Consider the following 16,377-nt stretch of genomic DNA (forward strand, 5'->3'; position numbering starts at 1 on the left):
GTCACCACTACACCTGCCCGATACTCAGAGTCCACATCCTTTAGCACAGGAAGAGAACAGAAGGGCATTTTCCTTAACATCAGAGACAGGCCATAGAGAGGGGGGTTGGGTAACAAACCCCACTACTCTTTGTGGTAGGAGTGTACGGCCCTTAGCCACAAAAGGAACCAATGGACACGGGATGTGGGGGTCAACTATAATCCAGTATTGTTGATTTTTGCTGTTCAATGCCCTGTGGTCAGCTGGATGTGAGTGGTCAGGGTGGGACCACAGATTACCACTGATCCCACTGCTAGACATACCAACTCAAAGGGGCCAAAAGTCTCTACTTCCTACAATGCTACACACCACCATCAGCGATAGTGCACTGTTAGTACCTGCTGCGTCACCAAGGCCTAACCACAGGGTACTTCAGGGGTTCAATTCACACCGCTATTTGTAAAGATAAAGATCAGTTTTATTCTTTACGGGTATATCAAAACATACAGTGAAATGAGTTGTTTGCAACAAATCATTATCAGCAAGAGTTATGCAAGCTTTTGGTACCAGAACTCATTAACCCGAACCCGTGCAACTTTGGAATGTGGAAGGAGCCGAACCCAGCTCTTATAGCTGGCGCTGGAGTTTGTACATTCTCCCGTAACCGTGTGGGTTTCCACCAGGTGCCCTGGTTTCCTCTTGCATTCCAAAGAAGTACAACTAGAGTTAGCGAATTGTGGTCATGCTATGTTGGCACATGGTGACATTTGTGGGTGCCCCTAGCACATCCATGGATTGAGTTGGTTGTTGGCACAAACTGCATCTCACTATATGTTTCGATGCACATGTGACAACAAAGATTATCTTTATTCATAAGGTTTCAGCTCTCTGTTTAACAGAGGTCACATTCTTGCATGATTCTGATGGGCAGAAGGGAACCTGGAAGCAATGAGATCCAAACATCTTACACATACACACACCCCTGTCATTACTGTCACAGAGCAGGAAGGTGGTGCTGCCTTCGCTGTCACACCATGGCATGTGCCTACAGGCACCCGTCAGAATGGCTCATGCCACAGTGGTGCAGCAGCAACTGGTAGGAAGGGGAACAGGCATAGAAACCACAGCAGCCACCCTCCCCTCATGTACTCTGCCACGCGATCGACTCTAAAGCAGAAGGTCTTTCCCTTTGAAATATAAAGGGATGTTCAGTTCACCTGCCCCATACCGGACAGCAAATACACGGGGACCTGAAACCCTGTCAGCCACGACCAGGGAGCGACTGAATGTTGGTTTTCCATGAGCTTTTACTCCTCTACCTGAGTCATTGCTCAGGAAGGTGATGGTGAGCCTCCTCCCTGAGCAGCTGCATGAATTACACCGCCGGTGTCACTGGCAGATTCAGGCCCAGTGACGGGTGAAGGAACGGTCAAACACTTCCAGCTTGGGGCGGCGTGAACCACGACAGCAATCTGCAGAGTGAACCCCAGGAAAGGTCAGATAAGACCATAAGACATAGGGGCAGAATTAGGCTGTTCGGCCCATCGTGTCTGCTCTGCCATTCCATCATGGCTAATTTACTATCCCTCTCCACCCCATTCTCTTATCTCCATAACCCTTGACACCCTTACGAATCAAGAATCTATCAACTTCCACTTTAAATATATCCAATGACGAGGATTCACTGCCATCCGTGGCAATGAGTTCCACATTCACCACCCTCTCAGAAATTCCTCCTCAGCTCTGTTCTAAAGAGACATCCTGGTATTCAGAGACACTGCCCTCTGGTTGTAGACCCCACACCCCAAACATCCTGTCCAATATCATATTTCTCTCATCTATGTGCCTATCTAGAGTTTCTTAAAAGCCTCTATCACCACTCCCTGGCAGGGTGTTTCATGCCACTCCCACTCTGTGTAAAAAAGTAACTCTGACATCCCCTCGATACCCAAACCTATGCCCTCTGGTCTTAGACTCCTCCACTGTTGGAAAGATCCTCTCCACATCCACTCTATCCAAGCTTTCAAAATTCAGAAGGTTTCAATCAGATATCCCTCATTCTTCTAAACTCCAGTGAGTACAGGCGCATGGCCATCAAACAGCCTTCATACATACATTAACCTTTTCATTCCCAGGAACATTCGCATGAACCCTCTCTGGACCCTAGCATATCCATCCTTAGATAAGACGCCCAAAATTGCTCACAAAACTCCAAGTGCAATCTGACCAATGCCTTCTAAAACCTCAGCATTACAGCCTTGCTTTTATATACTAGTCCTCTCTAAATGAATGCTAACATTTTATTTACCTTCTTTCCCACTGACTCAACCTGTAAGATAACCTTTAGGGAATCCTGCACGAGGACTCCCAAGTCCCTTTTGTACCTCAGATTTCTGAATTTGCCTTTATTTCTTCTACCGAAGTATATGTACAGACACTTACCGACGCTGCATTCCATCTGCCACGTCTCTGCCCGTTCTCCTAATTTGTCCAAGTTCCTCTGCAGTATTCCTGCTTCCTCAACACTACCTGCCCCTCCATCTTTGTATCATCAGCAAACGGGCACAAAGCCATCAAGTCTATCATCCATTCAGTGACATATAATGTGAAAGAAGCTGACCCAATATCAAACCCTGTGGAACACCACTAGCATTCAACCAGAAAAGGTTCCCTTTATTCCCACTCTTTGCCTTCTGCCGGTCAGCCAATCTACTGTCCAAGATCATTGGACCCCCTCCCATCGATATACTGCACAAGCTACAGACTAAGCACACCATCAGGTTCTTCCCCTCACAGACAGACACCAAACACAATGAATCACTAGAACTAGGAGACATAACCTCAAGATTCAGGGGAATAGGATGGAGATGAGGAGGAACTTCTTCTCCCAGAGAGTAGTGGATCAGTGAAATTCTCTGCTCAGGGATGCAGTAGAGGCTACATCATTAAATATACTTAAGACACAGTTAGATAGATTTTTGCATAGCAAGTGAATTAAAAATTAAAGGGAAAAGGTAGGTAGGTGAAGCTTGAGTCCACGGCCAGATCAGCCATTATCTCATGTCTTGTTGGGCCAGATGGCTGACTTCTCCCCCTAGTTCATATGTTCTTATGTCATCAGTCTGCTCTCCCCCTCATTGAACAATACTGGATAAACCCAGTGCACTGTTAGCCAACATCCCCCCCCAGATAAACATGCTCCAACCAGTGCAGGGCAGACACTTTGAATGAAAGTTCTGTACAGGGGGCAGGGAATAATAATTAGTGCAAGTTTTTCAGTCCTGACCTGGGGGAGTGGATGGGTTAGGGGATGGAGACCATGCAGAAGGGAGCAGTAGATCAGGGGGGTCTTTTTGCAAATGTGGTCTACAATGTTATAGGGCAGGAGAGGACAATTTCCCAACCAGTGACCCGAGGATTAGGGTATCCAACCTGGAGCTCAGGTGATAAGGTACAACCACTGATAAGAATTCAGATCTTGAAGGGAAGCTTTACCTCAAGTTCACTCCCAAAGGCTGAGAGACATGGGAACCAGGATAGTTGCTCAGTGAGCCTTGGAAATCCAGTCATTTAACACAATTAACAATTTCAATAACAGTTACAGATACCAAGAGAAAGCATTAGGTAACATTATTTTCTACCAATGGAAAGCAATTTCAACACCAGCAAAGATTTGAGTCTGGAAAAGTGAATGAAACATCACTGCCCCATGGAACTTGGGGCACATCACACTGGAACGGGGTTAAGGGGATACAAGTTTCATCGCCAGTTGGGAATCTTGCCTCTACAGTTGGTATAAGGCAAGGCCTGGATTCAGGGATTGCAGAGGCAGAAGAACAGAGGTCTCCACACAGGACGAGAGAAGTCCCACTGGAAATGACCCATCACCATGACTGCACTGATCCACACTGGAGAATGTGGAAGGCAGCCAGAGGAGGGAAGGCCAAGATACTCTTGGGCCTGCTCTCTGCCATCCACACGGTTCTGAGCTCAGGCAAGGAGAGAAGAATCAGAAACCTAACATGTCACTATTGAATCACACCTGGCTGCATTTATTAAGCAAATGGTCAATAACACGCAAACACCGGCCTCCCAACATGTGACCTCACCATTCCTCATCCTTGTGGGCCAGGAAGAAGTCCTGCATCTGCTGACGGCGGAACTCGATCTTGTAGTCATTGTAGCGCTTCACAGATTCGGTCTCATCAACAGAGTCGTCCAGGGACAGCAGGAACTCCTTGAAGGTCTTCATCACTGGGGGTGGAGGACCCACCTCCATCTCGTGCAGGTTGCCCAACCTGGGGGTGGGAAGAAGACTAACAGCGTCGGTATAGCATGGTCACTAGCTTCCCCGAAGATTGGCACTACTACCCTCATCCCTTGCTTACAAATCACCCACTCAACCACAGTACATTATCCCAGCATGCTTGGGTGGGAGAATTGTGAGAGTGATTGAGGGCACGCAAGTGGTGTTGGACTACACTATATTATTGTTATTTTCTTTGTAGTTTTATTTTTTTCTATACCTGCTTGTATTTTACATAATTATCCATGAATATGAAATTGTTCAGTGTCCACTAGAGGTTACAGTTCTGTATTCAGAACCAAATTTGGGTTTAATATCACTGGCATCCATTGTGAAATTTGTTGTGGTAGCACTACATTGTAATACGTAACAAAAATATGAATTACAGTAAAAAAAAATGTTAAATACGTAGTGCAAAAAGAGAAGTAAAAAGTAGTGAGGTAGTGTTAATGGGTTCAATATCCACTCAGAAATCTGATGGCAGAGGGGAAGACGTTGTTCCTGAATCGTTGAGTGTGTGCCTCCTAGAAGCTTCTTTGCTATTGCATTATTTGAATTGGGACTATTTGATTGGTTGATTCTTATCGACAAATCCCCCTACCCTGTTACTTGTAAAAACGGCATTCCCTTCAATCACTTCCTCCGTCTCTGCCGCACCTGCTCTCAGGATGAGGCTTTTCATTCCAGAACAAAGGAGGTGCCCTCTTTCTTCAAAGAAAAGGGCTTCCCTTCCTCCACTGTCAACACCTCCCTCAACCGCATCTCTTCCATCTCAAGCATGTCTGCTTTCACACCATCCTCTCTACTCTATACCAGGGATAAGATTCCTCTTGTCCTCACCTACCAGTGTCCAGCACATAATTCTCTATCTCCAACAGGATCCCACCACCAAGAACATCTTTCCCTCCCCTCCACTTTCTGCTTTCCGTAAGAGTCGCTTCCCACCCAACTGCCTTTTCCATTTATCACTCCCCACTGATCTCCCTCCTGTCACTCATCTTTGCAAGCAGAACAAGTGCTACACCTGCCACGACACCTCCTCCCTCACTATCATTCAGGACCCCAAAGAGTCCTTCCAGGTGAGGTGACACTTCACCTGTGAGTCTGTTGGGGTCATATACTGTGTCCGGTGCTCCTGGTGTGGCCTCCTGTATATCAGTGAGACCCAACATAGATTGGGAGACTGCTTCACTGAGCATCTATACTCCATCTGCCAGGAAAAGCGGGATTCCCAATGGCCAACCATTTTAATTCCACTTCCCATTCTGATATGTCTATCCATGGCCTCCTCCACTGTCGTAATGAGGCCACATTCATGTTGGAGAACACCACCTTATATTCCGTCTGGGTAGCCTCCAACCTGATGGCATGAACAGCAATTTCTCAAACTCCCAGTAATGCCCCCCCTTCACCATTCGCCATTCCATTTTGCCTCTCTCACCTTAATCTCCTTGCCTGCCCACTGCCTCCCACGGTGCTCCTCTCCCCATTTCTTTCTTTAATGGTCTTCTGTTACACTCCCCCTTCTCCAGCCTGTATCTCCTCACCAATCAACTTCATCCCTCCCCATTCAGGTTTCATCTATCTCCTTGTGTTTTCCTCTCCCCTCTCCCCTCAGCTTTCTTTCCCCAGTCCTGCAGAAAGCTCTCGGCCCAAAACATCGACTGTACTTTTTTCCATAGCTGCTGCTTGGTCTGCTGAGTTCCTCCAGCATTTTGTATGTGTTCCAGCACTGGCAGATTTTCTCTTGTTCGTAATGGGAAGGGAATGTGTCTTATCTAAGGGAATTCAATGGATTTAGCAAACTGGTACAGGAATAGAGCATGTAGGACAGGGGTTCCCACCCTGGGGTTCATGGACCCTTTGCTTAATAGTATGAGTCCACGGCATAAAAATCCCAACGTAGCCTCTGACTCTTTCTTTTCTTTGTTCTTCCCTGCCGCTGCTAGACTCTTTCTACTCTGTTTCCAATCCCTCTGTTCTTTCAGTGCTTAATAAAATGATTGTAAAGCAACAGGTTTTATGCCTCTTTCTTGACTTCCAAAAGAACATTGGATCAAAAGCATCTGAATCCAACGGTGGTGCGGCAGAGTGCACCAGTACAGCCTGCACTGGGAAGGGTTGGTTTACTTGCCAGTCGAAAGCCGCTTCCACCGTGCTGGTTGCTGACTGGCCCTTCTGAGGGATGCAGCAGCTCTTTCCCACTGGCTGCCTCGCGTGCCCTGCCATCAGTCTGTGCTTCTGGGCGCCTCAGGAGCATAAGGACAGCAGGTGCAAGAGACTCGCTGACTTTTTCCCTTTGTCTCCAGGGGCTCACCTTCACACTGAGGTCGTGACAAGCTCTGAAGAGCCATTGGGGAAGTATGCTGTAGATATAGGAGGGCCCCCGCGCACACTTAGCTAAGTGTTGGTTGAATGTTTAGTTTTGCAGTTGAGTAACTTGGGGAGACTTAGATATTTGATTGTTTTACTGTTTTTTTGTAAATAAATTATTAATGTTAATGTGCTTATTCGTAATCAGGTTTCTTCTGTCTCACTTCCCAAACCCCTCGAGTGAATCTGCTTCCTCGTAACACAGCGCCAGTGGCCCAGGTTCAATTCCCTCCACTGTCTACAAGGAGTTTCTACATTCTCCCCCATGACCACATGGGTTTCTTCCCACATCCCAAAGGCACATGGGTTACAGAGTTAGTCACATGGGTGTAATTGGGCAGCACAGGTTCGTTACTGTATCTCTAACTAAGCACATATTGCAAGTCTTCTCCTACAACCAGTTCTTCCCCTCCCCCCCCAGTATTTGTAATTATTCTTTCTAATCTGTCCTATGTGCTTTTAATGCTATTTTTACAATGCTGTGGGTATGGAAGTGTATCAGGTGATTGGGACTGATAGGATTACACAGACTCCATGGGCTGAACATCCACCCACAACATCACTACACCCCACCACATGCAGATTGAGCAGCCGAAATGCTGATACCTCCTACCCGGGACCTTTAACACCTGAGGTGGATGTGGAAAGCTATACTCCATCAGCCGCGGGAGTCCGCACCTTGGATGACCTCACCTGGCCTGGATGGGAATCCCATGGTGTTGCTGCATCATGTGAATATCCGGGTGCCCCCAGGGCTGCGGGGGGCCATAGCTGGGACCTCCCCCACCAGCATACGGCATTTCATAGCCTGTGTGATAGGGGTCCGCAACGTGATCCTCCCTAAGGGGAAAGACACAGCATATCAGCAAATCCTTCACGCCCACAATGAGTTACAAAGTGGGTGGGGTAGGAACCTGGTGGCAGTGTAGACAAATTCTCAAAGTCAGCAAGCGAGCTGATTAGGTTGGATTTAAACACGTCAATGTCACCTGAACTGCTCACAGCAGGAAAGAATTTGAATGCAGGCTTTCCGTGAGACATGTACAGTAAAACTCCAATAAACCTGGGACTCTGATGGTGCCTGACAAGCAGATTTCTCAGACCTGTTGATGTTACTCCAACCAAAGCTCAACACACATCTTTTACTTAATTTAAATTTTAAAAAATGTTAATGGCATCATAGTGGTTAATGATCAGGGTTCAATTCCCACTGCTGTCTGTACATTCTCTCTGTGGCTGCGGGCATTTCCTCCAGTCTCCTACAACATTCCAAATTCATACAGGTTAAGGCTACTGTGTTGTGTGCATGCTACAATGGCATCAGAAACGTACTGACAGTTGCGCCCTACCTCCAGCACATCCTCGGACAGTGTTGGTCGTTGATGCAAACAACTCATTTCACTGTATGTTTTGATGTACATATGACAATTATTCCTCTAAGGAATTTTTCTGCCATCACATAATAACCAGAAGAGTTTCAAGCAGCAGGAAATGGTTCCCACTGAGAGCTTGTCAAATAAACAGAGCTCCCAACTACATAGGTACACAGGTTCCTAATCCCTACAGATCCTGAGCCCAACCCACATTCCGAGTAAGACACAACCAACTTCACACAGATAATGTATCAATGGGAGGGTCAGGTGCCGACTCACTGGGGATTCGAGTCAATTAGATACCTGCCTACCATGTCACTGGGCAGGCCTCAGCAGCATCACAGCAGATGGTCTGGACACCAGGAAAAGGAATGCCAGGGTCTCCAGTTTAAAACGTTTGGACCAGTTTAAACATTTGAACTATTTTGAATGTTTGGATCTTGGACCAATTGGACTAAATTGAACATGTGGACTATTTAAACATTTGGACCCCGTCTCCAGTTGCAAGGGAAGTTGGAAACGTTTGGACTCTTTTGAACTTTAGGACCAGTTAAATGTTTGGATCTTGGACTATTGGATTATTGGACCTTAGACCTATTGGACTATTTAAAAGTTTGGACCTTGTCTGCAGTTACAAGGGAAGTTGGAAATGTTCAGACGACTGAAACGGGAAGATGTGGTCTGAGGTCTATCATAATATCGAACAACCTGAACTCAGGAATGTTGAAGTTGCTGAGTGCATGGAGAGGCTTGCTGTAAACACTAAGCGCAGAGCTAAGTTATATGGAGGAGAAGGCTATCGCAGGCATGGTCCCAGCATACTGATTTCTGAAAAGGACTCGAGGAACAGCAGCTTATCTGCAGAGGACAGGGTATCTGCAGCAACATCACCTGCTCACTCCACAGCTCCAGTACTCACCAATCCCGGCGCACTCGCTTCTGGGGAGGGCTGAGGTCGTGCCGCGGTGGAGAGAAACGCTCCCTTCTCCCTCGGTCATAGTCTCGATACTCTCGACTTCGCCGCTCTCTCCCCCTGTCCCACTCTCTGCAAGGCAAGGAAAGACCCCACTTTAGCAGGTCAGCCAGAGACATTCAGGATAGCACGGTGTAGACAGCAATAGAGCATTGAGCCTGCAGGTTGGGCATGACGTTATCGTGAGAGCTGGGGTATCAGGGCAGCTCAGGACAACAGGTGACATGGTCGGAAGTGGTTAGCACAATATTTTACAGTACAGCAACCCAGGTTCATTTCCTGCTGCTACATATAAGGAGTTTGTACCTTCTCCCTGTAACCTAGTAGGTTTCCTCCTGGTGCTCTAGTTTCCTCTCACAGTCCAAAGTCCTACCAATTGGTGGGTTAATTGGTCATTGTGATTAGGTTAGGCTTGGGCTGGGCTGGAAAGGCCTATCCTACGCTGTATCACAATAACAAAGCCCAGACAACTTTACCCACCAACAGAATGAGGGTGACCTCATCGGGGGGGGGGGGGGGGGGTTGCTCTCTCGTTTGTGAATAGAATGAGCGTCATGTGCAAGAAAAACAGTCATTCATTGGTTGGATCACAAAACAGTCACACAAAGGAAGCCCATATTTTTCCTATAAAGCATGCATCCCACCTCAATTCTATGGGATCTGCAGGTAACAAGGAGTTGATATACCAGTCAGTGGGCCAGATGCTGATCTGTTGCACAACCGGACACTGGAAACTAAAGAAACTACATCACTACTTTGCTCTCTTTTTTCATTGCTTTTTTTATTGATTTCATAGTTATAGAACATCTTTACGCTGTAATTACTGTAATTTATGTATTGTACTGTACTGCTGCCACAAAACAACACATTCCACTGCATACATCAGTGATAATAAACCTGATTTTGATTAGTCACGAGATCTGAGGATGGGCAAGGAGGTTGCCCTTGTTACCAGATATTGCAGATACCTCTCCACCTCCCACACATGCCACTCCCGTAGACCTGCTACCCCTCAGGCTTCACACACACACTCGACCCACCGGGACACTGGTTCCGCAAAACTCCAACTGTCTGCTTAGTTAAAGTATCTCGTGAAAAGAAAGCTGGAGTTCCCTCCCTGTGTCTGCACTCCAGCAACACCTCTTGTTCAATTTTCTGCTTCATGTTGTGGGAACTAACTATGAGAATGATCTTTGGAATGAAAGAGTTCACGTATGAGAAGCTGAAATGGCTGGAGTTTAGAAGAATGGTGGGGGGGGGGGGGGGGGGGGGGGGAAGAATCTCATTGAAAACTACCGAATATTTAAAGTCCTGGATAGAATGGACATGGTGAGGATGTTTCCTATAGTGCGAGAGTCTCCGAGCCAAAGGTACAACCTCCCTCTAGAACAGAGATGAGGGTGCCACAGTAACGCAGTTACAAGCTTGGGACATCAGAGTTCAGAGTTCAATTCTGGCATCCTCTGTAAGAAGTTTGCATATGTTCTTCTCCTGAGCGCGAGGGCTCCTCGGGTTTCCTACCACAGTCCAATAGTGTACTGGTCAGTAGGTTAATTGTTCATTGTAAATTGCCCTGTGATTAGGTTAGGGTTAAATAGGTGGGTTGCTGGGCAACACAGCTCGTTGGGCTGGAAGGGCCTGTTCCAGGTTGTATCTCTAAATAAATAAAAATGAAGAGCAATTTCTTTAGATGGGATTCATTGCTGTGGAGGCTAAGTTATTGGGTACGTTTAAAGCGGAGGTTGGTAGGTTTTTGATTAGTCAGGGTGCCAAAGGTTATGGAAAGAAAGCAGGAAACTGGGGTTGGAGGGATTAATATATCAGCCAGGATGGAATGGTGGAACAGATTCAATGGGCCAAATGGCCTGATTCTGCTCCAATATCTTATGGAGGGGGAACAAAAATGGAGAATGGAAAAGAGAGAAGAGGGAGGGTGGAGAAATTGGAGAAATTAATAATCATACTAAAAGATTGAAGGCTACCCGGATGGAATAAGAGGTGTTGCTCCTCCAACCTGAGAATGGCCTCATCCTGGCATAGTGAAGGCCATGGACCAACATGTTGGTGTGGGAATGGGAAACTGATAATGAAATAGTGGCCATTGGAAAATCTCCATTTACTCCTGGTCCACGTGCATTCAAAGTGGAGAAGAGGAATTCAGGATGGCACTCATCTCATGGGTCAGCAACATGGAAAGTCCAGCATAAATGCGGGAGAAGTGTACTTCAAACAACCAACCCACGTTCATGTCAAGAAGCTACAGCAGCACCCACACTGGTCCAAACGGTCATCTCAGAGCCAGAATAGGAGCAGCTCATCCTAGATTCTGAGGGAAGGAGAATCCCAGCCTGACCTATCATTCCAATCATCCCGCCGCCTGTCGTCCCTCTCCCGGGAACGGTCGTAGTCGCTCCTTTCGCGGCGGAACTTGTCCCTGCGCCGCCGGTCGTACTCGTCATCGCTGTCACCCATGACCCTGCTCCTTCACACGGTGATCTACCAGAGAGGAAAGACAGGTGAGTAAGATGGTGGCCTCCGTATTGTGGAGAGGTTGATGGCATCCTCGAACTGTTTGCCCCACTCCTATCAGACCACCAGATCCAAAATAGTTGCTTTCACCAAGTAGTAAAGCTAATCAACACCTCCATCACTACTTTATTATTTCCTGTCAGTCACCTAGTGTATAGTACAGTGCTACTTTATGGACATACAACCAATGTATACAAGCGACCGTATGTATTTACATTCATCGTATGTGTTTTTAGCATTTTACAATTTTTTGTATATCAGGTCTGGAGTAACAATCATCTATTTTCCTTTACATTTGTGTGCAGGAACATTAAATAATTTTTGAATCTCGTGGAGCAGTTTTTCCAGGATGGCCTCAGTGAGGACAGCTCCAAGGAGATGGGGTGAAGCAGGGGTTGCGGAGACTTCATTAGAGGCACTCAAAATAAAGCCTTAAACTACGTAACTGAGGATGCTCAGTAGCAGGAACACAGAGCAAGGGTATTCTGCAAAAGACACAATACCCGGGGCAAAATGGAGAGAGTGGGGGAGACCGGGGGGGGGGGGGGGGGGGGGGGGGAATTTGTTCATGTTGTCAACATGATGTTGGATTCACTTTAGATAAACTCTTTCTGCACTTTCCGAGACTGACTTCCTGAGACAATATTGGATATAGTTTTCATCTCCTTTCCTGAGTAGGCAACTCTGCTAAACCCACATTCTCACCTACCTCCAACACCACTATCCTGCCTTTTAATATCAGAAATCATTTGAATACACTCAATAAATGGGCCTTGTGTGATAAAGGACTTCAAAGATTCACTTGAGAAAAGAATTTTTTTCTCATCTCTGTTCTAAATAGCCTTCCTCATACCCTGAAATTGTAACTTCCTGCACTATTAAGGACCTGGTACTTTACCATCAGGGAAAGAGGCCAGACATACTCAATCTCTCCTAACAGTTCCACATTTCCAGGAACCATCCAGTGTACATTTGCTGCCCTCCTCCAGCCAGTAAACCCTTTCCCAGAAAGGAGAACAAAACTATGTCCAATACTGCCTCAGCAAGTACATACTGCAAAGTGAATCCTTATCACAACATCTTGCTCAAACCATGAACAAACTCCCAACACCCCCCTCCAGAGCCTCCCTCCCCATTCCGCCTCCAAGAGCTTTCTCTCACAGGGTCTCTCCATCTCCTGGATAAGACCATAAGACATAGGAGAAGAATTATGCCATTTCATCATGGCTGATTCTGGATCATCAACCCCATATACCTGCCCCCTTGATGCCCCGACCAATCAGGAATCTATCAACTCTCAGCTTGAAATATCCCCATAGACTTAAGTCTCCACTGCAGTCTGTGGCACAGATTCACCTCTCTTTGGTTAAAAAAAAATTATTCCTTCCTCCATTCTAAAAGGTTGCCCCTCAGTTCTGGACACCCCAACCAGAGGAATCATTCTCTCCACATCCACCTTATCAACATTCAGTAAGTTTCAATGAGATCCCCACACATTATTCTGAATTCCAGTGTGTACAGGCGCAAAGCTGCCAAACGCTCCTACTTTTACCCCTTCGTTCCTGGAATCATCCTCATGAACCTCCTCCGGACTCTCTCCAATGACAACACATTCTTTCTGAGATATGGAGCCCAAAACTGTTGACAACACTCCAAGTGTCTAGTGACTAGTGTCTTATAAAGCTTCAGCATTATCTCCCTACTTTTATATTCTATTCCTCTTGAAATACATGTCAACATTGTATTTGCTTTCCATAAATCTTCTGGGAGTCTTACACGAGGACTCCCAAGTCTCCCTACAGCTCTGATGCTTGAATTTTCTCCACATTTAGATAATAGTCTGCACTATTGTTCCTTTTACCAAAATGCATTATCATACATTTCCCAACACTCTATTTCATCTGCCACTTTTTTGCCCATTCTTCCAAATTGTCTAAGTCCTGCTGCAATCGCATTGCTTCCTCAGCACTACCTACCCCTCCACTCATCTTAGTATTATCCATCAGCTTTGCCACAAAGCCATCACTTCCACGACTCTCTCCATAACCTCCATGGTCTTTCTCCCTCCTGGGTCACACCCCCCCCCCCACCATTCCCTTCCTCTGTCCCTCTTTCCCTGCCCCAGGCCCCCCACACACCTCCATTCCCTTCACCCTCTTAAGCTCTCTCCTTTGCCCCCCAGGGTATCTCCCTCATTCCCTCTATATTAACCCCAGGGTCTCCCCTCCGACCACCCACCCTCTCCATAGCCCCCTCCCCAAGGTTTTTCTTTGCACAGAGTCTGTCCACCTCCTGAATCTCTACCGCTCTCTCCTTAACCCTCTAGGTCTTCCCCCTCCCAGGTCTCCCCTAAATTCTCCATTCCCTTCACCCATTAGGGCATCTCCTCTGCAACATCCCCCCCAGGGTCTTCCGCACCCTTTCCCTACCCCAGATCTTTTGCGCACTCTCCATTCCCTTCCTCTCCTTAAACTGTCTCCTCTCTTCTCCCCCAGGGTCTCCCAACCCCAACTCTTTTCATATCCCTAGTGTCTTCCACCCTGGTCTCCCCCACTCTCTCCATTCGCTCACCCCCCAGGTCTCCATCTCTTTCTCCATATCACTTCCAGAGTCTATCCCAATTTTCCCCTTCCCAGGGTCTCTCCACCTCCACCAGGGTCACCCTCACTCTCTCCATTATGCCCAGGGTCTCCACCATCGTCCCTAAAACCCAAGTTCTCCACCTCCCCCCCCACCACACTCTCTGTATATCCCCAGGGTCCTCCCACCTCTGTCTGCTCCCTTCCCCTCCCTTAAGCCGTTTCTTCTGTCCCCCAGGGGCTTCCCCTCCCAGGATCTCTTCAAACCTCCCCAGGGTCTCCCTCACTCTCCCCATTCCGCTCCCGGTATTCTATTCTCAATACTCTCCCCTCTCTGTTATCTCCCCCACCCTCTCCATTACCATCTCTCCTGTGTCCGCCAGGTACCCTACCACTACCCCCCCCCCCCCCCCACCTTTCCATTACTACTGGACACTCAGCTCCCACTCCCTCTGGAAAGAGAATTAGACAAACCCACCAGCAAACCGGGGCGAGGGGAGGGACATGGGACATCACAGGGGTATCCCAGAGGGCTAGCAACGGTCGATTTCCCAAATTGCGCTCCGCAATCAGCAGCCCGACCTACTTAGATCGGGAGCCCCGTTCGAACCGCCGGCTGCAGGGATGGCCAATGGCCACGGGGTTGTGGCTCAGGACCAGGCCTCAACACAACACCCCCCAACCTCGATCGCCGAAATTAACCTGGAGCCGAGGCTCCGGCACGCTACCGCTGACCCGGGCGAGCGGCCGGTGACCGGCAATAACGCAATCCTCCAACTGAAATAACCAAAACCTCTCAGTACCGCCGCTTTGACTTGTCCACCGAGCTCTTTCAAAGCCCGCTGCACGACGCGCCGCCAATAGCGGCAAGAGCAAACCCCGCGCCGCACTACCAGTGGTCCTCCCGAGACAGCGACGCCCAGGCGCGCCCGTGGTCCTCCCGCGACGGCGACGCCCAGCAGAGCCCGTGGTCTTCCCGCGACAGCGACGCCCAGCAGAGCCCGTGGTCCTCCAGCGATAGCGACGCCTAGGAGTGCCCGTGGTCCTCCAGCGATAGCGACGCCTAGGAGTGCCCGTGGTCTTCCCGCGACAGCGACGCCCAGCAGAGCCCGTGGTCCTCCAGCGATAGCGACGCCTAGGAGTGCCCGTGGTCTTCCCGCGATAGCGACGCCTAGGAGTGCCCGTGGTCCTCCAGCGATAGCGACGCCTAGGAGTGCCCGTGGTCTTCCCGCGACGACGCCGCAATGAGTGTCCAATTAAAAAAAACATGATTTCCGAATGATAGTGGACAAGGTGATGAGAGGCTCCTGTCATCAATTAAATATCCAAAAGAGCCAATTCCAACTCTTGGAGACCCAAAAGACATTGTGGCTGGGGTCCATGTATACAGATCATTAAAATTTCTCCTCAGGTGCCCTCTTCTCATTGGTGGTACAGGAGTCCGAAAACCCACTCAACACAGCCTCACTATTTTGTTCCCTTTCTATACCATGTATTTTTTTTAGTATATTCTTCAAAGTTCAAAGGACACTTATTATCATAGTATGTAAAATTTATACAACTTTGAAATGTGTCTCCTTACAGGCAGCCACAAAACAAGAAACCCAAAAGACCTCTTTACAAAAAGACCAACAAATGCCAAACGTGCAGAGACACAAAAAAGCACAAATCATGCAAACAATAAAAGCAACAGCATTCAGAACAAAACTGACCCCAGAGACACGACAGTCTAAGTTTTTACTCAGAGGGTGGTGAGTGCGTGGAATGGGCTGCCAGCAACAGTGGTGGAGACAGATATGACGGGGTCTTTTAAGAGACTTTTAGATAGATACATGGAGCTTAGTAAAATAGAGGGCTATAGGTAAGCCTAGTAATTTCTAAGGTAGGGACATGTTCGGCACAACTTTGTGGGCCGAAGGGCCTGTATTGTGCTGTAGGTTTTCTATGTTTCCATCTATAAAAAGTCATGAAGAGGTGAGTTCCCCAGAACAGATCCCTGTGGAAAACCACTGGTCAGTGACCTCCATCAGAATACGAACCATCCTTTGCTTCTTTGCTTTCTGTGGGCAAGCCAATTCTGGATCCACAAAGCAAGGTCTCCTTGGATCCCATGCCTCCTTACTTTCTGAAGGAGCCTTGCATGGAGAACCCTATCAAATGTCTTACTACACCACATCCACCTTCATCAATGTGTTTTGTTACATCCTCAAAGAATCCACGATCTGCCCTGGATGAAGCCATGCTGCCATCGCTATTGATGATGCA

At 47.7% G+C, this 16,377-nt stretch overlaps 1 protein-coding gene across 3 annotated transcripts in view; it reads right to left on the minus strand.

The window, feature by feature from the left end:
- Positions 1 to 15,029, minus strand: part of srrt (serrate RNA effector molecule homolog (Arabidopsis)) — a 72,571-nt gene extending 57,542 nt beyond the window's left edge. The window contains exons 1-5 of one of the 3 annotated variants that reach the window (XM_073049051.1): positions 14,916 to 15,029; positions 11,358 to 11,500; positions 8,951 to 9,076; positions 7,352 to 7,498; positions 4,089 to 4,277 (exon numbers count right to left, since the gene is read on the minus strand). In XM_073049051.1, the coding sequence (XP_072905152.1) occupies positions 4,089 to 4,277; positions 7,352 to 7,498; positions 8,951 to 9,076; positions 11,358 to 11,476 (581 nt within the window). In that variant the 5' untranslated portion in view covers positions 11,477 to 11,500; positions 14,916 to 15,029. Of the gene's footprint in view, positions 1 to 4,088; positions 4,296 to 7,351; positions 7,499 to 8,950; positions 9,077 to 11,357; positions 11,501 to 14,814; positions 14,831 to 14,915 lie in introns of those variants that run through there. The other 2 variants (XM_073049048.1, XM_073049050.1) reach the window with 2 other exon arrangements.
- Between the last annotated feature and the right edge of the window lie 1,348 nt (positions 15,030 to 16,377).

Source organism: Hemitrygon akajei, chromosome 6, assembly GCF_048418815.1.
Source record: "Hemitrygon akajei chromosome 6, sHemAka1.3, whole genome shotgun sequence".
NCBI lineage: Eukaryota > Metazoa > Chordata > Chondrichthyes > Myliobatiformes > Dasyatidae > Hemitrygon > Hemitrygon akajei.